This window comes from Rhamphochromis sp. 'chilingali' (assembly GCF_963969265.1).
Source record: "Rhamphochromis sp. 'chilingali' genome assembly, chromosome: 9".
Lineage (NCBI taxonomy): Eukaryota > Metazoa > Chordata > Actinopteri > Cichliformes > Cichlidae > Rhamphochromis > Rhamphochromis sp. 'chilingali'.
This window is the reverse complement of record NC_137936.1, coordinates 36,309,985-36,333,704: the sequence shown is the minus strand read 5'-3', so window position 1 is coordinate 36,333,704 and position 23,720 is coordinate 36,309,985. Positions and strand designations below refer to the sequence as shown.

At 41.2% G+C, this 23,720-nt stretch overlaps 2 protein-coding genes across 7 annotated transcripts; both read right to left on the bottom strand.

Annotated features, from left to right (window-relative positions):
• Positions 1-100: 100 nt before the first annotated feature.
• Positions 101-12,382, bottom strand: LOC308402426 (serine hydroxymethyltransferase, mitochondrial-like). The gene is made up of 12 exons (XM_080891280.1): positions 12,254-12,382; positions 8,195-8,386; positions 5,461-5,540; positions 4,716-4,916; positions 4,509-4,590; positions 4,103-4,225; positions 3,577-3,716; positions 3,314-3,476; positions 2,800-2,899; positions 2,310-2,465; positions 1,648-1,755; positions 101-1,388 (listed from the first exon to the last, which is right to left on the bottom strand). Exons 1-12 carry the CDS (start codon positions 12,284-12,286, stop codon positions 1,261-1,263), a joined length of 1,506 nt encoding a protein of 501 aa, XP_080747406.1. The 5' UTR covers positions 12,287-12,382; the 3' UTR covers positions 101-1,260.
• Positions 12,383-15,128: 2,746 nt separating this feature from the next.
• Positions 15,129-23,703, bottom strand: sp1 (sp1 transcription factor). Of its 6 annotated transcripts, none has more exons than XM_080891744.1 (6): positions 23,651-23,703; positions 22,522-22,595; positions 19,482-20,877; positions 18,179-18,320; positions 17,762-17,955; positions 15,129-17,040 (listed from the first exon to the last, which is right to left on the bottom strand). In XM_080891744.1, exons 2-6 carry the CDS (start codon positions 22,576-22,578, stop codon positions 16,727-16,729), a joined length of 2,103 nt encoding a protein of 700 aa, XP_080747870.1. In that variant the 5' UTR covers positions 22,579-22,595; positions 23,651-23,703; the 3' UTR covers positions 15,129-16,726. The 6 variants fall into 6 exon arrangements, with proteins under 6 accessions (XP_080747870.1, XP_080747865.1, XP_080747866.1 ...); XM_080891739.1 differs by lacking the exon at positions 23,651-23,703 and adding an exon at positions 23,210-23,362; XM_080891740.1 differs by lacking the exon at positions 23,651-23,703 and adding an exon at positions 23,210-23,360 and having other exon boundaries at positions 17,762-17,952.
• Between the last annotated feature and the right edge of the window lie 17 nt (positions 23,704-23,720).

The following is a 23,720-nucleotide window of genomic DNA, read 5'->3' as shown; positions in this document are numbered from 1 at the left end:
GACATGAAAAAGTCTTTTCACTCTACGTTTTTCTATTTTAATCATCTATGGCTCTAAGAAAAGAACAAATATGTAAATATTAATGACAACACTGACCCCATTTTCATTACTGGACTTTATTAGAATGACACTAATAAAATTAGTAAAATGTGTAAAAGGTTGGTTCAAACCTTTGTGTACAGCAAAGATCAGAGATTTGGGAACACTGCAGTAAAATGTATTTTGGCTGAATTGTGACATGGATCATTTATTTGCATTTGTTCAAAGAAAAAGTACCACGTAATTTCTAACATCCAGTTCTTAATTGTTGAACGAGACAACTCGTTTCTTCTCACTGTACTGAGAACAGTCTTTAAACCAAATGTGCAACAAAGTAGTCTGAAGCAGCTTGATTTTCAGTTTCTCACTTTACATCACACAAAAGCCACAGTGGAAAAAAAACAACAACCACATATCAGCAGTACAAAATCCTTCTTGTAATAAAATAAAGGAAAATGGATTGAAATGACATGACAATTAATACTTTTTAAATAACACGTAGAAAAGATTTCTCTTTGTAAACAGACCAAAGGTATGACTTAATACGGAATGCTATTTACGATTCCATTTGGTTATTTAGAATTATTCTGACATAATAAAATATAGAAATTTTAACCTGCGTCTATGATATGCTGGAAGAAAAGCAGTGCCAAAAGACGACAACGTGCATCTCAAACCTATTATAAAAGCAGTTTGTAGTGTTGCATATTTAAGATATAGTATATTAAAATATATTAAGATCTTGGTGTAATTTTTGATCCCCTCTTTTCCAGCACACCCGTTCACATTGAAATTACATTAGTGACGGTAGTTAAGACTCAAATGAAGTAAGACTCCGTGCACCTTATTACAGTAGCTAATCATGCACTTACCAAGTCAGACTGTGACACTGACTGTTGCTAAATTTTTCTTCCACACACTTTTGTTAAGAAATCATGTGAAGAAGAAAATCTTCACACACAATAGAAAATATGTTGTTCTGCTCTAGAAAATCTGTCACATTTGATTGTTTATTTAACTCAACATGGAAGCTATGTTTTTCCCCAAACAGATGACTCGTGACTGCAAAGCAGTATAAAAAATTATTTCCCATTTATGATTGGAAAAGCGAACTCAAGCCATTTCAGTTCACAGGCTCCAGCCACATTTCACTCCATCCACACTTCTGCCCTGCCGGCTCTCTGCCATCTGGCTGTGATAGACCCGTGAGTCCACAGTGGGCTAATGGTCGGAGAACCCTGGCATGGGAAAGGGCCTGGCAAAAGCTTCAACACGGTGGCGCAGATCTGCGATGCGAGCCACCGTTTCTGGGTCCTGAAGAAGGAAGTTCTTGAAGTCCTGGAGCTTTCCTGCAAACAACAACAGAAAAGAGAAATGCTCAGATGTTTATTCTTAGCTTCCTCTGTTTCACTACCACTGGGCATTTTGTCTTCTCTCATGCAGCAATTTTAAAGACCGTGCACTATATTTGACTTTATAAATTCACTAATGCTATTACAGTTAATAATGAACAGTTTCAAACTGTGCTTTGGTAAAAAGAGTTTAAACATGTTTTAGGCATCCACTGAGCTACAGATTAATCTGCCCCCCTCCTCACAGCAGGCTCACCTGTCTTTTTCTTGACATCCAAGGCAATCTTGAAACCCTCATCCATGAACTCGACAACTTGCACAAAGTCAGCTTCTTTGAACTGTCTCGAGGTCAGGGCTGGAGCACCTGACAGAGAAGAACACATCACTTAAGCTTGAAATACACTTCCCATTGTTCTTTTCCAGTTTAGATCTTTTAATTCCTGTTCTTGTGTTTTCCCCCTAATTTTGCTTTATAGTCTTTAAAAAAAAATAGCATAGAGTGGGAGCTTCTTAAAAGGTCAGTAAATAACCTATACAGGCTTGAGATGTGTCAAAACTACAACCGATCACCACATCAGATCCAGAAATTTCATTGCACTGTTGTGTCTGTATCGTTCTATTCTGTCTGGTGTTGCACTGTCTTTGCACATTGCACTTTATGTAGTCCTGTGTTGATTGTCTGTTATATGTCATATGCAGCACCATGGCCTTGGAGGAACGTTGTCTCGTTTCACTGTGTACTGTACCACTGCACATGGTTGGAATGACGATAAAGCCACTTGACTTGAGATGGGGGAGATTTAAATTAAGATTTCAAATGAATATACAGGGAAGCACGTGGTTTCTAATCCTTAATAAGTATGACCACCTCCTGGTGTGTGTCCAGCAAACATAGTGTGATGTGAAGCTGTTTCTCACCAAGTCTGAGGCCACCAGGCGTCAGGGCGCTCTTGTCTCCGGGGCAGGTATTCTTATTGGCGGTGATTGACGCAAGCTCGAGCACCCTCTCAGCTCGAGCACCATCAATACCCTTAGGTCGCAGGTCCACGAGGACCAGGTGGTTGTCGGTCCCACCTGGAACAGCCAGTTTTCAATAAATAGGAGGAAAATAAGTCACCCGTACATTACACGAGATTAAGGGAAAAAATACGCTAGGAATGTGTTTTACTGGTACGATCTTCCACTCTTACCAGTTATTTGGCTAAAAATATTTACTAAGGGATTAAAGAAAGGTGTATGTACACACTGCAGAGTATATAAACTGAAGGCTATACATCAAAACAAACAAATATCATTTTTGGATTTGTGCTTTTTTTCTTGTGTAATTTACATTTTGTTACAGGACATTTTAGATGAATTTTCAGTGTTAAATGCTCCGTGCTGAGTAAAGAAGTGCATGCTAGATTACCTGATACCAGAGTGTAGCCTTTGCTGAGAAGAGCTGCAGCCATAGCCTTGGCATTCTTTAGCACCTGGTCAATATACTCCTTAAACAGGGGAGACTGTGCCTGGACACACAGAACCAAAAGTGTACAGTAAGTTAGCCTTTACATTTGGCTCTGTAATACCCTACTCCAGGGGTAGACAACTCCAGGTCTCGATGGCCGATGTCCTGCAGGTTTTAGATCTCACCCTGAGTCAACACACCTGAATGATATGATTAATTCATTACCAGGCCTCTGGAGAACTTCAGGACATGTTGAGGAGGAAATTTGGCCATTTGAATCAGCTGTGTTGGATCAAGGACACATCTAAAACCTGCAGGACACCGGCCCTCGAGGCCTGAGTTGTCTACCCCTGCACTATTCCCTTTACTGACTGAAGTTTATGCAACATGTTCTTAAGCTCCTCAGCTTTAAGTCTTGAAAACAAAACACCAACAGATCCAAGTTTGCAGTTCGGTATTTGTGTGTTGTGCAGACCTGTCTGAGTGCCACTGCTACACCAGCAATGGCATGGTTATGAGGTCCACCCTGCAGGGAGGGGAAGACAGAAAAGTTGATCCTGTCCTCGAGGTCGTACATGATTTCCTTTCCCTTTTTGTCAACTGAGCGAACACCCTTCCGATAGAAGATGAGACCAGCCCTGGACAGAACAGAATCTTTTACTGATGAAGCAATTTTACAATTTTTACTCAGCAATTTGATTTTTGTTCCCACCCGTGTCTCTTACAGTTTGACCTTACCTTGCTCCACGGAGGGACTTGTGCGTGGTGGAGGTGACCAGGTCAGCATGTTCAAAGGGCGAGGGGATGGCTTTGGCTGCCACCAGGCCACTAATATGAGCCATGTCAGCAAGCAGGTAGGCATTGATGTTGGTGCACAGCTGGAAGAAAAAGAGGCAGGATGAGGGAACAGTTATAAAATTAAGACCAACATGTATACACATGTGGCAGGAAAGTTCCATTGTTCTGTGGTTTACAAAAGCGTTTAATTAGCCCTAAAAGGTGAGGTGAAAATACATTCTCTTTTCCATCTGCATTAGATTCAGATGGTTTTTGGCCCTTCTTATACATTTGTCCTCTATTTTAAGGTGACAGAGGACCAAGCTGTCACCTCAAAAAAGCTGATTAAGTTTTAAATACAAACACAAAGCTGATCCATCCTTTTGATACAGGATAACAAGAAGAAGAAAAGTGAAGCACACAACAGAACAGAAAAAGATGGGGTGAACACGGGGTGAACTGAGAATGCAGAGAGTTCTCCGTGCACCTTCTTGATGCAGGCATAGTCAATGAGCCGGGCATAGGCACTGGTGCCAGCGATGATGAGCTTGGGCCGGAACAGCTTGGCCGTCATCTCCATCTGGTCGTAGTCTATAAGTCCTGTTGCAGTCTGCAGTAAAGAAGGCAGATAGAGGAAATGGCCTTGGCCGGTCAATGATTACGTTTCAGAAAACACAGTTTGCAAGGACAGCACTGAACCCGTTATAAACATCTTACTGTAACATAATGAAAACTGGACTTTCTTAGTATTTGCTGGCTTATTGACTTTTGGAAGACTTCTCACACTGACATTGATAAGACATAAAAAAAATACATCAGTATATCCCAGCTAATCATTCGACACTGGTATAAACGGGTGTCAGTAGATATCAGTAGAAAGCTTTTCTACTTACATTTAGCTTGTAAGGCATTGACTCAAAGTAGATTGAGGTTGCAGAGATTCTTTTCACATCAGACATGTAGCCGTGAGTCAGACTGGAGTAAAACAAACAAACAAACAATATATACATAAAGAATAAAACAGAAAAATCAGATTTATGAATTTTTAAAAAAAAAGGGGGGGGGGGTACAGCAAAAATACAGCAACAGTGAATACTAACTGTCCACCATCAGGCAGGTCCAGGCCCATGATACGATCGTGGGGATTGAGTACAGCGGTGTAACTGGCAAAGTTGGCAGGAGAGCCAGAGTACGGTTGGACGTTGACGCCCCACTGAGCTGGATCCAGGTCAAAGGCCTCCAGAGCTCGCTTCTGACAGAGCAGCTCAATTTGGTCAACCACTTCTGCTCCACCATAATACCTGAGGGTGGAGATGGAAACATGAACTACTGTGAATAACCTGCTAATTTCAGCTTTTTGTTAGAATTTAAACCTACAGTGATTAATTGTTTGGCCACAACGCACAATAGTTCCTTTTAGGCCAATGTGGCGAACTGTTATTTATGTGCATTCCCAGCAAACACAGCAAATAAATATCATTCAAATCTGATGTAAATCCAGCGTTCAGTCTTATGTGTTTTTGTTACAGTCAGCTCCCGATGAAAACTGCTTATACACCCGACAACAATCTCCAGCTACTTGCTGTCTATTTGTCTGTTGCTTGAGATTCAGCAGGTAGAACATATTGGGGGGAAAAAATAAACACTATGACAGGTATACATTATGGTAAAATATTTCCTCCATAGCGTAGACTGATCGGTATAAGCAAAGCCTTTAAGTACAGCACTAATTCTGTACTATCATTTGCAGTCATTACTTATCTGAAGGAAATAACAGAAAATTCATTAACTGAAAATAATATCAATCATGTTAATAAACAGAGGTGTAGCTGAATAAAAACCTACCTTTTTCCTGGGTAGCCTTCAGAGTATTTGTTGTTAAGACAGGAGCCGAGAGCTTCCAGAGCAGCGCGGCTGCAGAAATTCTGCAATGAAAACACACACAAGCGAACACTCAGATTAATGGCACGAGTGGACAGATGGGACAACGACAGCAAATTAAAGTCTGCGAAGTGATGGTGGGAAATTTTTCCCTGATGAAAAGCAATCAGTGTAATACTGTCTCTCTGTGTTAGCCCTACGACAGACTGGCAGAGCTCTGTCCAGGCTGTCTCTCACATCCTACGGTAGCTCAGATTGGCTCCGCCTCTCCACAAGTCTGAACTGAACAAGAGGAAGAAAATGGATGGGTGGATATTATTATATTAATATCTGCAGAAAAAGGTTTTTGTTTAGTTTTTTTTAATCAAATCATCCATTTTTTCTTCACCTCCCATGGAAGTATAGCTCAGATTATTTTGGTTTGTTTTCCTGGGAGTTTCTATTCATGGGTCAACGTGTGTTATTAAAACTACAAGACCCAGATTTACCTGCAAACATGCTCATCCAGTTCTGACATTCTCACACAGACTTTCATACATCTCCTCCTACATGTACTCACTTGACAAGTTAACACTGTCCTTGTGCCCCACTGTACAGCCAAACAAACAGCACCAAACAGAACAAGTTGCTGCGCTCAGACTTAATTGGATTCCATCTTTTTCAGGCCTAACTGAAATAGTGAAAGCTTTACCAAATTCAGAGGTCCAAAACAGCCCTAAATATGACAGATTTGGTTGTCTAAAATAAAAAAAATGTATGTGTGGCTACTGCAGGCACAATGTGAGCTCCAATTTAAACAAAAATGCTGATAAAGTAATCTACTCTGCACAGAAACTTGATAAAACTGTTGTCAGTGGATGATATGAACAGCACCTCCCTTGTCACTGGTAGAACAAAAGACAAAAGCAGGGCCGATTCAAATAAACTGTGCTTGGTGTGAAATGAAAAATGTTACTATTCAAAAGAACAGACAAGGTTTTATCTTCCGTTTCTTCTTCGCCACAGTAGTTGCAGCCCTGGCTGTGTAACATGTCTCTCTTGTATATCGTCACACTGGTCAGTAACAGGATCTGACATAAAATGAACACAGACAAATAAAGTCTGAATTCTGCCTCTCTGAATGGGGTGGTGGTCGTGGTGTGTTGTTATTCAAATGCTTCACCTGGAAGCTAACAGCTTTCTACTGCATCCGTCTGTCACGCCAACTGCTGTGCATATATTGTGTGTACACATGTGGAAAACTGTACGTCTTCTCATCGGAGGAATGTCTGTCTGAGCTGTACTGTGATGTGACTTGCAGAGTGAGCTGGGGAGGAGGCAGAATGAAGATATCAGCTTTATCTCACACTACAGTGGTCAGGCTTTGTGTTGAGAGGGGGCTGACATACTCCACTGAACTGTGGCGAAGAAGGAACAGGAGGAGAGAGAAGGAACAGCAGAAGATAAAACCTCGTCTGCTCTTCTGAATAGTAAAATGTTTTGTTTTCCAGCCTTGGAATGAAAACAAAGAGCTGCCCAAATCTTTCTGATAACTGAGCTAGTCTCGCTTACAACAAGCAGAGTTTCTTATAAGTGTTTTTACTATTAAAGAAGTCAAGTTTGAATGACTTCCAGCTTACTGTGGGCAGTTCCTCAGTGAGTGAATAATGAATTAACAGGAAGCTGGATATGAATTTATTCCTAACAAAACCATTTCTGCATTAACATAAAAGGTGTGTGCCGACTTATTCTGACTTTCAATATATGTTTATATTCATGTTAATCCACTTATTGTGCAGCCTATTCCATCCCCACTAGGGCAGGGCAATATGGCCAAAAATATTTATCACGATATATTTTTGAAAATTTACAATAACGATATAACTGACGATATAATTGACACTAGACAAAATACTTTACAACTCCACAAGTTTATTAGTGCAAAAAACCCCATCAATGTATTTTCACTTAAACAAGCAGATGGTTTTTTTATGTGCATTAAAGTTATATAAAAATTTAACAGTGCAAATGCAAATTCCTTGCTGACAGTTTAGCCAAAAGTAATTTCCAGTGGAAATTGGATGACATATCCTCAGCATAACCATGTATAATATCCACAAAAGGTTATACACATACGGTAATATTATGTTGAAGCACAGTACGTATCACTCCACGAGGCTCCTGACTACGGTAGCCGCAGTGCTCCGACAATCAAGCGGTGCGGCTTCGTAGCTTAGCAAAGTCGTACTAAAACATTTTTGACAGATTTTTGAGCGCCGTGTACCACATAAAATCAGTTCGGTAATAACGGCGGCCCACTTGCATGCTCTACCAAAAATTGTGCTTTGGTGTGTATCTGACGGACAAACACCAAACCAGTTCCACACCACTGAAGTTGCAGCATTTTTACAAACCAATTGTGCTTCATCCGTTTCATTCAATGATCCGCTTTCGCCCTTCTTATTCTCCGTCGCCGCCATGCTTTTTCCACCATGTGCGTATGAAAACAAAGGCACTGCGCATGCACGTTTTACCCATATTCTATCGCGATATTTCCTTTTCTTATCGTTGCCCAACGTTATACCGGTATTATCGTGAACGGCATGATATGGCCCAGACCTAATCCCCACTATAATTTGTTAACTAAATATACACTAAAAGAAAAAAAAAAAAAGGCTTATACAAAAGCACTTAAATTTACATTTCTAAGATCTAGTACCTCAGATGCAATGAGCTCCAAACCACGGCACTGCCTGTCCTTCTCCTTCTGCAGCAGATTCCACATCTCGGGGTCATCCTGAGCCAGGCTCTCCTGACCCGTCCAAGGACGATCTTCATCCGCTGCACGGGTGGCAGCGTGAGACTGGTGGGCACGTGCACTGAGACAAACAGGGACTCGCTGGCACAGCGGCTGTGGGTGGAAGACGAGTTGGGAATATGAGGAAAGAAAATACAGAAAGGAAAAGGTTTGATTTAGAGTTTGTCAGCTTTACACAGATATCGCAGTTACAGTAGAAATGTTTTCTAAAACTGTGTCATTGCACCAAACTGGGTCATGAGTTGCCAGAGTGTGAGAGTGTGCGTGTGTGTGTCCATCATCCTGCAGCTAACAGATGGTTGTATTGGATTTCCAGGTACAACTATTGTATATTTCCCACCTAATCATGTCGTTCTCTTTGTAGTCTGCTGAAAGCTTATCATCTCAAAGTTGAGAAATCAAATTAGTTTGACTTGGTAGCCACAGATCATGGTGCAGTTAAAGTCCCTGTCATCTCCTAAAGTTGCTGAATTTTCATGGACATTTGTCAGTTTTTGGTCACCATGCTGCTGCTAGCTGTCCTATTACAAAGAACATCAATTCTCTAGTCTTTATTTGATCATTTCATATATTTAAAGTGTGATTCTAATTTGTCCTGTACAAATTAGGAGACATTTGCCTCCTTTCAACTACTGCGCTTCCCTTACACTCTAATGCAGCCTGGTATAATTAGAAGCTGGCGTGTTTTCGTGATATCAATAATCAGCATGGTTGTTCAATTATGCCTCTATCAGCACTTCTATAAACTGGGACCGACTTTTACAGCCTCAGTGTACCAGAAGGAGGCATACAGAGAACAGATTCAGCACTTCCTGCTTATCTAATCTGGACTGACCATGCTTCATCATGTGAGATGTTGCAGAATTAAGTCATTTGTGATTACTTGCGTTGCATTTTTGTTTTCAGTCTTCATGTATGTCAGGTGTGGGGAATGGCCCATCGAGCATTTCCTGATTTTTAAAGTGCTTATGATGTCATGTCTGACATCATCAGGTTAAACCAAGAGGAGGGGTTTCTTTTACCATAAGTTTGTTTTAGGATAAAAAGGATTTGTTGAATGTTTTTACTTATATAGAGCCATCTAGTTGTATAAATGTGTCAATCAGAAGAGTGGGGAGCTTTATGTAGCTCTCAGTCATTTGAGTTTTAGATTCCCCAGCTCAAGCTACTGGTACTGGCTAGACCAGTGGTCAGCAACCCCTGTATTTGATTAGTGTTAGTTTTTTTGTTTTTTTAAGTTCAAAATTGGAAGGTTATTGTGATCTTGAAATATTATAATAAAATTATATTTTATTAATTTTCGTCGCTCAAAATAAGCGTCACACTTCACATCAGAAAGCCACTCTCATTCAGAATCACAAATGGAGTGATACTAAGAACCTTCCAAGATGTTCCTTTACTCCAATGTCCTGTTATATTTTATGAAGCAAAGAGCAGATTAATTTTAGGATTTAAATCCTCGGAAAAACTTTAAAATGCTTAAATCACAAAATTAATTTCCCTGACAGAAAGACGTCGTCGTCGTGGACAAATCTCAACGCTATCCTCTGAAAAAGTCAAGTGTAGGAAAAAAAGTACACACAGAAATATTTTTCAATTTGAAATCACATGCCCTGACCACAAGACAAACCCTGTCCTGTGAGTCCATTAAAACTTTAATCAAGATGCACACCAAAATAATTAAATTCAACAAGAACAGCGTGAGTGCATGTGAACCACTCAGTTTCATGAAAAACGTCAAAAACACCAACAGCAGCGACTTTTAAAACCAGCTCTGAAAACATGAGATTTAGACTCAAACTTTCTGAGAAACTACATGAAAGTTCGGGAAAATGTTGAGTCAGCTTTGTTATGCATTCAGTATGTGATTCAGTTTTTCAGCATACCCAATCAACTTTGGGAATGTGGAAGTCTAGTACACTGTCCTCACTGTTCAATGACCCGATTTTAATTTGAATATATGATAAATTTGCACTGGAACGTTACAAAGACAATCTTTAAGAAATTAAGACAAAAACCTGATTTCTTGTTCATAAAAGGAGCCAAAATCTACATGAAAAGCTTATTTTCCCCATGTTGGATTATGGTAGTGTGATTTATAAGCATGCCTCTGCCTCCACTCTTAAGCCCTTGGATACAGTTTACTATTCTGCAGTCAGGTTTATTACTGCTGATTTTTATAGCGCTCATCACTGCATCTTTTACGGGGGAGGAAAAACAAACAAACAGCCCAACCAGATAAAATAACAACAGATGATATAGATAGCTGTATGTTATTGTCAACACATTATTAGGACGTTTTAAACCACGCCTGTATCTGGGGCATCCCAAACTTGTTCATATCAATGTAATTCACTGGAAGTCCGTACTAAGCTTGGAAAAATCTTTTTTCCTGTTCATTAAAAATCTGGGACTCTTGATAAAATAATTAATCATTTATAAAATGTTACTCAGCACTAAACTTTTGGTGAATTTATAATGATATTTTTAAACCATTTAGCTTCTTTTTTAATCTACACCAAATATCTGGATCCTGTCTCCTTATTAATTTACATTTGTATATGTTTTTTTTTTTTAATCTGATCTTTTTTATCCTGATTATGTTACAGTTTAGCATGTTTAGTTTGTATCCTCTTTTCTTATTTTAAATACCAAGCTTGTGATAACATTTTTGTAAAGTATTTATGACAGCAGTAAATACTGATGAGGATAAAGAGTCAAACAGCTGCTGGTGTGACTGAAACAATGACTTTTACTTTTCAAGGTGGACAAAACACCCACGTGTGTTACATAATTACCCCCGTGTAGAACATTTGGTGTTAGTGCTTTCTTGGTGCTCTCACCAAAACCTATGAGGCCCATTTAGCACTTTGAACATTATTTGGACCAAAACCAGCTTCTTCAAGTGTTGAATATTATCATCCGTTAACCTGTGCTTGCATTATCTGCAAACTGTTATCGGGATCAGGGCTCGACTTCACTCGACTTTATTAAAGCCCCTGTCAGCATGAAAGCCACTCATTAACCAGCTAAAAATACCTACAGCTTTTTCCCTTTTGGATAAAGTGGTGTAACACTAACAGACAAAGTTACCAAACCTACAGTGTGCCCCTCAACTTCTTCAAGTAGGCCAAAACAACACCTTACAAAAGTAGGTCACCAGGGTTTATATTTATGACTTTCCAAGCATACTGAACTAGCTTTGAATATACTGGGTTATTTTCAAAGCTTGTTGATATGAATATAATACTACAAAATAAATTAAACAAAGTGCGGCTTTAAAATTAATTATTCAGCATCTTTTTTCATGATCAAAACCTAATTTGTTTTTATATTTATTGCATATATTATTTAAACTCTTATTCCATTTCAAAGGCAGACGATACACGGTTCAACACCACTGCATGCATTCTTCCCTTCTGATCATCTATCAAGCTGTGCGGATGACACAAAAACACACATGTATGTCCACGCATCAACAACTCTAAGCATGAAAACACATCCCTGCCGCACACGCTCTCACTGAATATCATATCTTTAAATATGGTTCATGTGCCCCCTTATTAAAAACCATACACTTTAAATCCCTGTAGTTTGTTGCAGTTTGTCAACATGATGAAACTGAGCAGTCGCTGTTGCATCATCACGTGGACCCAGTTGCGTTCACCGAACTTAACCACTGGCAGCTAGCTTCCCGGTGGCGAGCAAACAAGCCTCGAGTTTGAAATGAAATGCATAAAGGACAGAAAGCAAACAGCTAGCGGTTTGTTGCATTCGCTAAATATAAACTGCACACTTGAGCTGCAGTAAGAAACATAACCCCACCAAGCCTGTGAATTGGTAAAGAGTAAACTCTGTCGTTAGCAAACAGCCAACCACGCAGAAATACGAGCTTAGTAACCCAACCGAAAACAACACCGGGGGCAAAACAGCGTAGAAATATAATAACGGCACAGTTACCCGTGTGAGCTGTCTCAGAGCGAATAGCAGCATGTTTCCAAGTGTAAGACCAGACGAAGAAGCAGCGCACACACAGCTGGTACGGTCGAAAAGGCTGTTTGAGAGACGGTTGGTTACGCTCGTCCTACCGAAGGGGTCGATGGGAAGTGTAGGCACATTGTTTTGAGGACGACACATAAACTAGCGACGTCCCTGCAGCGCTCACTCTGCTGTTTCTTTGCTTGCACACACTCTGTCCGTTTCAGGTTAGGTTTCTCTTATTCAGCGTTACATTTTGAAAATATCTATGTCTGCTAAATATAGCGGAGCATGTGTGACTTCTTTAATGGTGGCATGGAAGTCCAGCTCTTAAAGGCATAAAAACACTGCTCAAAAAATAATAATAAAGGGAACACTTAAACAACACAATGTAACTCCAAGTCAATCACACTTCTGTGAAATCAAACCTTCCACTTAGGAAGCAACACTGATTGAAAATCAGTTTCACATGCTGGTGCAAATGGAACAGACAACAGGTGAAATCACCGATAAATGAGTGGTTCTGCAGGTGGTGACCACAGACCACTTCTCAGTACCTATGTTTTCTGACTGATGTTTTGGTGACTTTTGAATGTTGGCGGTGATTTCACTCTAGTGGCAGCATGAGACGGAATCTACAACCCACACAACTGACTCAGGTAGTGCAGCTCATCCAGGATGGCACATCAATGAGCTGTGGCAAAAAGTCTGCTCAAACGGTCAGAAACAGACTCCATGAGGGCACAACGTCCACAGGTGGGGGTTGTGCTTACAGCCCAGCACTGTACAGGACGTTTAGCATTTGCCAGAGAACACCAAGAATAGCAACTTCGCCACTGGCGCTCTGTGCTCTTCACAGATGACAGCAGGTACACATTGAGCACATGTGACAGTTCTCCACGGTGTCTGGAGGCAGCATGGAGAATATTCTGCTGCCTGCAACATCTTCCAGCATAACTGGTTTGGCAGTGCGTCAGTAATTGTGTGGGGTGGAATTTCTTTGGGGGACCGCACAGCCCTCCATGTGCTTGCTAGAGGTAGCCTGACTGCCATTAGGTACCAAGATGAGATCCTCAGACCCCTGATGAGACCATATGCTGGTGCAGTTGGGCCTGCAAGACAATGCGAGACCTCATGTGGCTGGAGTGTGTCAGCAGTTCTTGAGAGACGAAAGCATTGATGGTATGGACTGGCCCGCCTGTTCCCCGGACCTGAATCCAATTGAGCACATCTGGGACATCATGTCTCGCTCCATCCACCAACATCACGTTACACCAGACTGGCCATGAGTTGGTGGATGCTTTAGTCCAGGTCTGGGAGGAGATCCCTCAGGAGACCATCCGCCACCTCATCTGGAGCATGCTCAGGCATTGTAGGGAGGTCATACAGGCACGTGGAGGCCACACACATGACTGAGCCTCATTTTGACTTGTTTTATGGACTTTATATCAAAGTTGGATCAGCCTGTATTGTGTTTTTTCTGTTTTTATTTTGACTCCAAATCCAGACCTCCATGGGTTGCTAAATTTGATTTCCATTGATCATTAAAAAAAACCCAAAAAAACCAACAATAACAACAAAAAAACCCTTTTAATTTTGCTGGCCGCAGATTCAACTATGTAAAGGACAAAGTATTTCATATAAATATTTCATTCATTCAGATCTAGGATGTATTATTTTTGTGTTCCCTTTATTTATTTATTTATTTATTTATTTATTTTGAGCAGTGTATTTACACAATAATAAGATAAGCCAAACTTAGGAACTTTAACATTTAACACAACCCATAAATGTAAATTAGTAGCTTGATTATGTAGTAAAAGAAGAAAACGTTCCTTTAATTTTTAATCACAGTATGTAATTGAGTCAGTTAAAGCTCCGGGATATGGATCTGGTATAGCACAGAGGGTTGTAGATCAGTTTCAGCTGCTTGGGTGTTCATGAGATTTATAACAGGTCACCAGTTGTGCAACATAGACACAACCCCCAATACAGGAATGGTTTCACAAGTGGAGGCCGCTGACATTTTCCCCTCATCTTTTCTGGCTGTTTTTTCACCAGTTTTGCTTTTAGCTTGGGTCTGTGTCACTACTGGTAGCATGAGGCAACCTGGACCGTACAGAGGTTGCTCAGGTAGCTCCTCCAGGATGAATGCATCAATCAAGCCAGCAAATCTTCTGGCCAATGACAGGCACGCATACAAACATGTGGGGTCCTTACAAACTACTGATTACTATTTTGAATTGCTGGAATGAAATGTGGGCAAAATGAAATTTTTTGGGGGGGTGCCTTTATATTGAGCCCTCTGTAGCTTGATTTTTTTTTTTTTTTAATCAAATAATAATGTGGCAAACTTTCATTCCTAATACATCACCCAGGCCATATCAATACAGATATCCAGCTTTTTTATGCAATGTATAAACTGTTTCCCTGCAATGCTAATAGGGATTTGAATTATCTCCTGTTTTTATTGGAAATAACACATGCAAGGATGGCAGTGCTTTCTGAAGACAAGTAGCACATATCGTTCAGTGAAGGGATTTAATGATGGGCTTAAGTCCCATCAAAGACAGGATTTCACCGTCTAATCCAAGATAATAACTTCTCTTTGCAGTCTGCAACAAACTCAAGCCCGAGGCGGACAATGTGATGTGTGCGGACAATGTGTAGACATGTGATTCCAACACTAGAGGGAGTCAAAGGTTTAATTGTCGTTCAATGTTTTACTTTCTCTGTAAATTAATTTTTGTCCAGTAATTCTTTATGTCCAAGTGAAATTTAAGTCATAATTTGAAATGTTTTCGACAAACTGCATGTATGTGCGTGTGTTGGACTGATACAAAGAAATGAGACAAAGTATATTTATTATTTTAATCCAGCTGTTGGCATTTGCAGTAGTTGTATACAAACAATATAAAATCCCTTGTTTAAAATGAGCCAAAAAATAAGAGCACTTGTTGCCCAATTGACTTAATCTCGAGTTGCAAAGAATTTTTAAATGTTGTTTCTCAAAGCAGAAACAAAACATTTCAATAGTTAAGGGAAGCACAACTGTTCATGACAAGACTTGGTACATTTTTCATCTTATTTGGACAAAGGGAAAATAATTCAAGGTTTGCCTCAAGCTGGACTTTTTCCAGTTACAACTTTAGCATGTGCATTATAATAGAAAAATTATTAGAAAGTTTATGGACCAAAGACTTTTTTTTTTTTAAGTTTTGTTTATAAAATGAGTATGAACCTTTGGTTTTGAGCTTACATATTTACGCTGTCTGGAAATTATTATAAAATCCATCACTCTGAGCAGATATGATGAAACAATAGTTAACCCAAAGAAAGAAACTGAACTGAATGCAAGAAAAAGTGTTGAGGAAGAAGAGTACCACAGGAAGAAAAAGTACTGGAAGATCTGGACTGTATGGAATCCATTATTCTATGACAGAAAGGCTGAGGTTTACACATTTAATCTACATATACATTTATAAATGTAGGAGTAACAATATTAAACTTGATTGTGCATGAAAGGTTTAGAAATCTGAAAGGCAATCATGAAAGATAATCCTGCTTATACTAAGAATTTCTGCAGCATTTACACAACCAAATACATATTTACATAAAAAATGCTTTTTAATGACAGATATCAAAGCATGATGGCTTAAGTGTGCTGGGGCTACTCTCAGTGCTCTGATAGCTACATCCTTACACTGCACTGATTAGTGCTTCTGGCTCTGATGTCATGTGTACATGTCCTGGTCCACCTCCTATCATTTAAATATTATTCCCGTGGCAATCAGATTGCTGTTTATGAACACATCCAGTTCTCCCAGCACTGCAATCTGAGAACTGAATATGTTCTGCTAAAGATTGTTTTCATCTTATGTGTGGTCAGTTAGCCTGAGGTGCATGTGTGAGACAGGAGCCCAGTCTGATGGGAAAGGAAGCATCTATGAGAGGAGGGATGGCAAAATGGCAAAGCACAGAGCTTCAGAAACAAAAAACAAACAAACAAACAAAAACAAACAATGGGGGGGCTGGCTGAATTTATCCCTTTGCTAAAGAAGAGATAAGATTAAAGAGAGCGTAATATAAGCTACAAATTCAACATGAAGTGTGGTGACTTATGTGTTTAATTGCAATCCCACTATCAAGTAAGACCGTTCTTTACGTGTGATAAATGTTAGTGTAATGCCATTCCCATTTTAAGGAAATCAAATGGTGATTTTTCTAGTCTAACATTTTAATCCAACTGAGCCTTCAATGCCCAAGGTCTCAAATACGAGATGGAAACATATTTCTCCCTCAGTCCTCAAAATTTATAGTGTCTGTTGCATTGCATCTGTCACCACCTCTCCTGCCTGAAGCCTCTAAAAGCTTCTGCATCTGCAGTAAGGTGCCCTTTTTAAAGCCCCAAATGTCCAAATACAATATCCACCAAGGCCACTTTACTCCACCAATTTAGAAACTATTGCCATTTATTTGGTGAAAGTCCACCTGCATCATGTTAATACCACTGCTGGCTAATCGAGCCAAGCTCTCTGCAGATAAGGTTTCCATGGTAACGATGGTGTGCTGGTCATTTGCTGAAACCGCTCCGGTGCCGGCTTCTGTTCCTGCTGCAGGCGAAGCAGCGTCAGGTGAGACTGTGGTGGCGGCGTTGCTGCTGGTAACAGTTGGCGGTTTCTTGTTCATATGGGTCTTGACGTGCTTTGAGAGGTGGTCGCTGCGCATGAAGCGTTTGGGACATTCTGTGCACGCAAACTTTTTCTCACCTGAAGAAAGGTAAACAAAAATAAATAAATGCATGTGATAATATCAGACTTTTTGCTGCACAGTCAATGATCCATTTGAGATATGGTAATAGTTGACCCATTGGAGTCAGTCTGTGTGAGCAACCATTTACACTTCTTAATAAAAAGAAGTTTAAACCAGAAACATCTCAACTTTTTCTACCTGTTACTATCTGTGTTCTGGGAATCTCTGTGCTCCTGTACTGATGCTGGTAAACACTGACCTATTCAATCAAGCATGCTGGTGCTGGCGTACACTGTAAAATTACACCCCATTTAATGTGGCAAACACCTATCACACATTGGCTTATTTGGTTTTCACACAGTGAACTCTGGGACATTTTCCAACTTGTAGCACATTTTGTGAGATAGGCCACCTTGGGGCACGACTGTTACACCTGCCGTATTCTAGCATCAATGTTGGATATCTGCACTCACGTGCATTTTCAGTCAATGTCTAGAATAGTTAAAGGCTGCACTGAATTCCTCTGATCTTCACTGTTTTCGCATTAAAGAATAAAAGTGAACTTTCCCCACAGCAGACACATTTGGGAAAAGAGGGCTGTTAATAATAAAACAATGTTGGCTCAGTTCAACTCAGTCATCCCTGCAAGCCATGACAAGTGACTCCGCACAATAACAGGGCCTGAAACTAAAATACGCCAGTTAAACTTATACAATAAAACTAAGTCATCACTTATACCTGTGTGTGTCCTCTTATGGCGCTGAAGCTCATCTGAACGGGTAAATCGTTTGCCGCAGTAAGACCAGTTACAGACAAAGGGACGCTCTCCCGTGTGCCAGCGAAGGTGGGCTCTGAGGTGGGATGTCTTGCCGTAGATCTTCCCGCAGCCAGTGATGTGACATATGTGCTGCTTCTTTTTAGTCGGATCACTGCTTGATGCAATAACCACAAATCATGAGCGTGAGAGAAATTAAAAACAAGTGATATTCAAATAGGTCTCTGTTTAAAAGATTGTGAAAAAACAAGTTTGCTTCAACTTTTTTGTGTAGTTCAGTTTTATAGCTAACAACAACGACTGATTGTTGAATAAATACATGTAAAAAGGAAAATAACATTTAGACAGGAAGACTGCCATAACAGGGCTCTGTAACATACCGTCCTTCTCCATCCTTGCAGAAGGGGCAGGTACATGCTTCTCTACGGTTACGTCGCCCTTGAGGTGGTGGGCTTATATCCTCTTCATCCATAGCTGTATTTTCATCCAAACTTTCTCCACCCGTCTGTAACGGCTGCTCTCCTGTAGCAACGGAAAAGAAAAATGCTAAAGTCTGACATAACATACAAAGTTTGTCTAGTGCTTCATTAAACAGCTGCTGCTCTAAAAGCTTAAACCAGTTAAATTTTTACATGTTAGAGATCTAAAATACAGCTCTATAATTTCTGATCCAAAAACCATAGGGTTGAAGAGCTATGCGCTTTCTTCTCATAGCTCCTTATTGGCATAAAACCAAAACAAACAGTACTAATCCAATGTTAGTACAACTTTTTTTCTAAATAAGCTACATTTTCAGTAACAATGACAACTTTAGTCATCTGGTCTTTATCCATTATGCTTAAGTAACTTTAATGACAGAGTAAAATGTAGAAAAATGAGCCATTAACTAAAACAAGTCTAAACAAAGCCTGCTGCAAATGTAACTGCTGGGAGGCATACGATTTCACAACACTGTTAACAGACTCAGCGATTCTTTACAAACAGGGGAATTTGATAACATCTAGCCCAACAAACATGCAGACATACTGGGAGGAGCTGCCAGTGGCCAAACTTGGAAAAAAAAAAAAGGGTAAAAAGAAAAAAAGAAGGGAGGGGTGCAGTTACACCCTTGCTATAACAGAGAAGTCGTGGCTGACCCACAATTGCATGTAATGGGACCAGCACGTGGAGGTACGTAGGGTCAGAGGGGAAACAAAAGCTTTAACAGGAACACAAACATGTGAAGTGGCCTAACGAGGTCAGAAAAGCACTGAACAAGCCAGACTGGTTCAACCAGTATAATTCACTACGTAGGTAAGAGGTGAAGGAATCAATCCAAAGATACAAGATAAAGAGGGAAAGAAAAACAGAAAGTAAATCTAATCTTCCAGGGTAACCATTGTTTACTAAACCCAACTGCAAGTCACATACTTTACAATTACCATGTACACCAAGTTCTTTAACTACCAATTAAACGGAAATTCTAACAAACACAAAAAGTTGTGTTTAGATAGAATCTAAAATTATTTATGAAAACTAAATGGTCCAAAGAAAAGCATCTAATACGAATGAAAGTCAGATCAACAGGTCTTAAACACACCAACTGCTGATATAGTAACCTGCATGTTATAATAGATGAAAATATTATGCATGCATTTTAACGCTGAATATTAACAGTTAATGAAAATCAGGCCACTGGCTGACCTGCTGTGCTGGCGATGGTGATGGGCAGCTGGTGCATCTGCAGCCCGGACCCCCCGAGGCTGTTAAGATTTATGGTCTGGATCCCTGGGATCTGCACGGTGTTGACGGGTACTCCTCCAGCTGTAGCTGTTCCCTGAGCCTGGCCGAGCTGGGGAAGGGACTGCACGGGTGCCAGTGTGATCTGCGCTCCCGTCGGATTCTGGATCTGAATGGTCTGCCAGGTCACTTGGCCGTTGGGGGCGACGGTGCGCAGCAGGATAGCCCCTGTGTTTGGCATGATTTGAAGATTTTGAAGCCCTTCCTGGCTGAGTGTTGGAGTAAACACTTGACCGCCTGTGGCTGCAACAGTACCGGCCTGGATGGTTTGGAGTTGCGCTCCACCTTGGATAACCTGCTGAGGCTGGATGAGGATTTGCTGTGGCTGCACCCTGTCTCTGTTGTCTGGCTGTATTGGGATACCCAGAGAAGAGGCCATGTTTTGCTGAAAAGTCCCTGTCACAGCTCCATTGCTGTTCTGCTTTTGGGTAACTCCATAAGAAGAGGTCGTCTGTGTAGTGACAGTGGAAGCACTGGTCATGTAGCCGGACTCGCTGTTGGAAGACACTGGCTGTTGTTGCTGCTGCTGCATGAGCTGGTTTCCCACTGCTTCTCCTCCACCATTGGTATCCCCCCCTGCAGCACCAGCAGTGACGGGTAACAAAGTGATGTTTCCATTTAGAGACACAGGCATATTTGCCAAGAACTGGGGCTGGTTTTGTAACAAACCATTGCCTAAACTTATGTTTTGTATGGGTATGGCTCCCTGAATGAGACTGGGCATGGTTATGATGTTTCCTGCTGCACCGGCTCTGTTACTCGCAGTTATGATCTGTTGGCCATTGGGAGAAGACACTATCTGAAACTGCTGGCCTGGTCCTGCTGCGGCAGGCACAGCAGACTCCTGCTGAGCATGTGTAAAATGCAGCGTCTGGCCATCCACTGTCTGAAACTGTGGAATGACCTGGTACTGGATGTTAGGCATCATACCTGATATAGTGGTAAGGACCTGCTGACCCTGCATTGACGGCGCCTGAGCAACTACAAAGGGCTGTTGTTGCTGCTGCTGACCCTGAGAGCTTACAGCTGGCGACAGCACCTGCCTGTTCTTGTTGAGGTCTCCTCCTGACATCACTCCTGAGGAATCTGTGGTGACTGTGTTGGAGCCTGAGGATGCTTGAACACTGAGAGGGTTTACCTGCCAGCTGTTGGCACTGGAGGTAAAAACAGCCTGGTTTAGGTCCAGTTGTTGCTGCTGATTCTGTTGGTGCTGGTCGGCAGGGGAATCGTTCTCTCCTGGGGTGTCAATGCGACTGCATGTGGCTGCCAACAAGGCGAGTGGTGACGGCTGCTGTGAGTCCTGGAAAAAGAATAAATGAAGGAGTACTTAGAAAGTAGAAATATAAGAAATGCAATGTAGAGTTACAAAAAAAAAAAAAAAAGTAACAGCTGCCAAAATATCAGGATGTTCAAGTAAAGCTGGATACTTGCATGTGATTGAAAGAATACATAATAAAGTTTAGGTGAAGAAGAGAGTGCAGGCAGGGGAGCAGGTGGAGATGAGTGTCTGGGGTGGTTTGTGACAGCAAGAGTGAAGATGGTGCCGCTAACTCAAAGGCAGAAGATGGGACTGGACGTGGCAGAGCTGCATACACACTGGAAGTCAATCGCTTGTCGCTGCTTTAAAGCGGACGGCTGGTCACTTGTGGACATTCCACGCTTCTGTTGCCTAGGTAACTCTCTAACGCATTTACCATCAGGTCATGTGCCAATCAGTTGCATTCTTCACTTTCACTTGTAGTCTTGTCCGTGGGTTACCTCAGGTCCCACCCACTTCCTATTGCTTGCGGTTATTTCGCTCATAGTCACCTGAACCCGTGGAATATCATCCACTTTCTGTGGTTTCTAGTCATCCGGACACTGTGAATCACTTCTAGTATGCACGCTGCTTTCAAGTTTCATTGGGCGTGACCAGTAGGGATGGGTTTAGAAATAATATTGGGGGAAAAGTCAGGTGGAGTGAGAGAGAATGTTACAGAGGCGAGCCCAAGATGGTGGACATGCACAGATGAGGAAAAATTGATATATTGGAAAAGGATGCTGAAGACTGAGCTGCCAGGCAGGAGGAAAAGAGGAAGACCACAGAGATTTAGTGAAGGAGGACATACAGAGGGTTGGTAGAGGATGAGGATGTTAGAGATGGGCTGAGATGGTGGTGGATATTTCGCTGTGGCATCCCCTAAACAAGAGGAAGTGTAGCCTGGTTTGGAAAGCCCAGTAACACAGTAAAATGTAAATATTGTCCCACTTTGTCCAACTCACTTTGAATCAGAAAATTACAAATTACAGAGTGAATTTTTAGAGTTTATTTTTTCCTTCCTTGCACATGATTCAGAGCATTTACGATACAAGATTAAATGGTTTAAAATGTCTATTAAAATTATTTTCCAAATTAATTTTCTGATTTAAAAAAAGGCAAGTGATGTGGTAGATTAATTAAAAAGAAGAAGAGGGACCTCTTTTCTGGATGTCAGAAATACACACTCCACTACTAACAAGAACTTCATTAATAAAATTAACCCACTTTCTTGCCCTTTCCAGGGGAGTGGGCATCAAAGTGAGGGGGTGTGGGCAGGGGGTATGGGAGGGACCACATTTTTGTGGAGTTGCGGCGGGCTTGGCTTCCCCTCCCCCCAAACCCACCCATCTCCCTCCCACACTTTTAGTTTGCCCTATAAACTGACTCACTCCGCTAGCCACCCCCTCCAAGGCCAGCCAAATGGGCCGAGCGAAATACACACGAAGTGCCGGGGTTTAACGGGAACACCCCGTGTGGGCGACTTTTACCTGCCCATTCCCCACCCCGGTAACATGTGCTCTGGGGAGAAAATCAACAACCCTCACAGACCCCGACACAAACGAGCCATAGAAGCGATCAAACAGATGGGAAGTGCACATGAGTTCAGTCTGGCAGTATCTCCAGTGGATGTGTCCCGTAACCTACTTGTGAATTTGTGTTTCGCTTTTGACTGAAGCCTCCACCGCTCTCCACAGCGGCCATTTCACCCTGCTGCTGATCTGCGGAAGAAGAGTTTTTGTAAGAGTACATCTCCTTAAAGCACTTCACAAGAAAAAAAACAAAAAACATCACACATCGAAACTTACTACTGCGTGTAATAAAAAGGACGGAACACACGGAACAGCACAGGCCACGAACACACAATAAAAAGGGTGTTTTTCGGGGCCGCTGTGGGGCGATTCAGACAAGAAGTGCAAGAAAATCTAAGTGCTCACAGGGCCAGCTACATGCTAAGCTAACGTGAACTCACAAGTAAAGTGTGAGCTGAAGTGAACGAAATGTTTTCAGCCACCGCTGTAAGTACAACTAGCTGTGAGCTCACATCAGTTGCACGGAGTTAAGTGACACTATCTGCTTACCTATTAATTTAAGTCCAAACGTAAAGTTACAAGTGACCAGTTGGTTAATTGTTGTTAGCCGTGTATTTAAAAATTAGCGGGTTTGTAACCTTAGTTGGTCACTTTTTTAAAAAAACAACTCGGCATTTCGTTATCGGCACACGCCACATTTACGACACGGAACACATTGAAAACAACGTACTTCCACTCTACTCCTTACTGTTCAGTTATCGGTTCGTCCACAACATGCCAGTGAGTTTAAAAAGTTCACTTACTGCTCATAATTTGAAGACGGGAGGAGTTTCGCTGCTCTTTTTTCTGCTTGACAACTTTTCACAACTTCACACTAACTTGACGCCCCCCCTTCTTTGAAGGAGAACAGTGGGTGCGTTCGATTTATGAACGCGGCAGCCTACCCACGTCGGGGAGAACACGCGGTATAGGTTTTTAACAGGCTTATCGGAGAAAGTATTGACGAGGAAGTCATTAAATGAAAGTAGCTCCCCTATACAGCTCAAGTCCAATTCCAGTTACGTTTAATTCAAACATCTATGACCTAATTATTATCCCTTTTAGTTCTTAGTACAATATTCTTCGGTAGAAAGTATTTATCTAATATCAAAAATACAAGAATACGAGTGGAAAAATCTCCCAGTCGAAATAGGTAACCATATATTCAACAATGGGCGTTTTGCCATATTAAAAATTAAACTCACCCCCTGTTCGCTGCACTATCGCACTGTTCCCATGAATAAAAGAAGCACACCCTTTTAAGAGCCTCTTTTG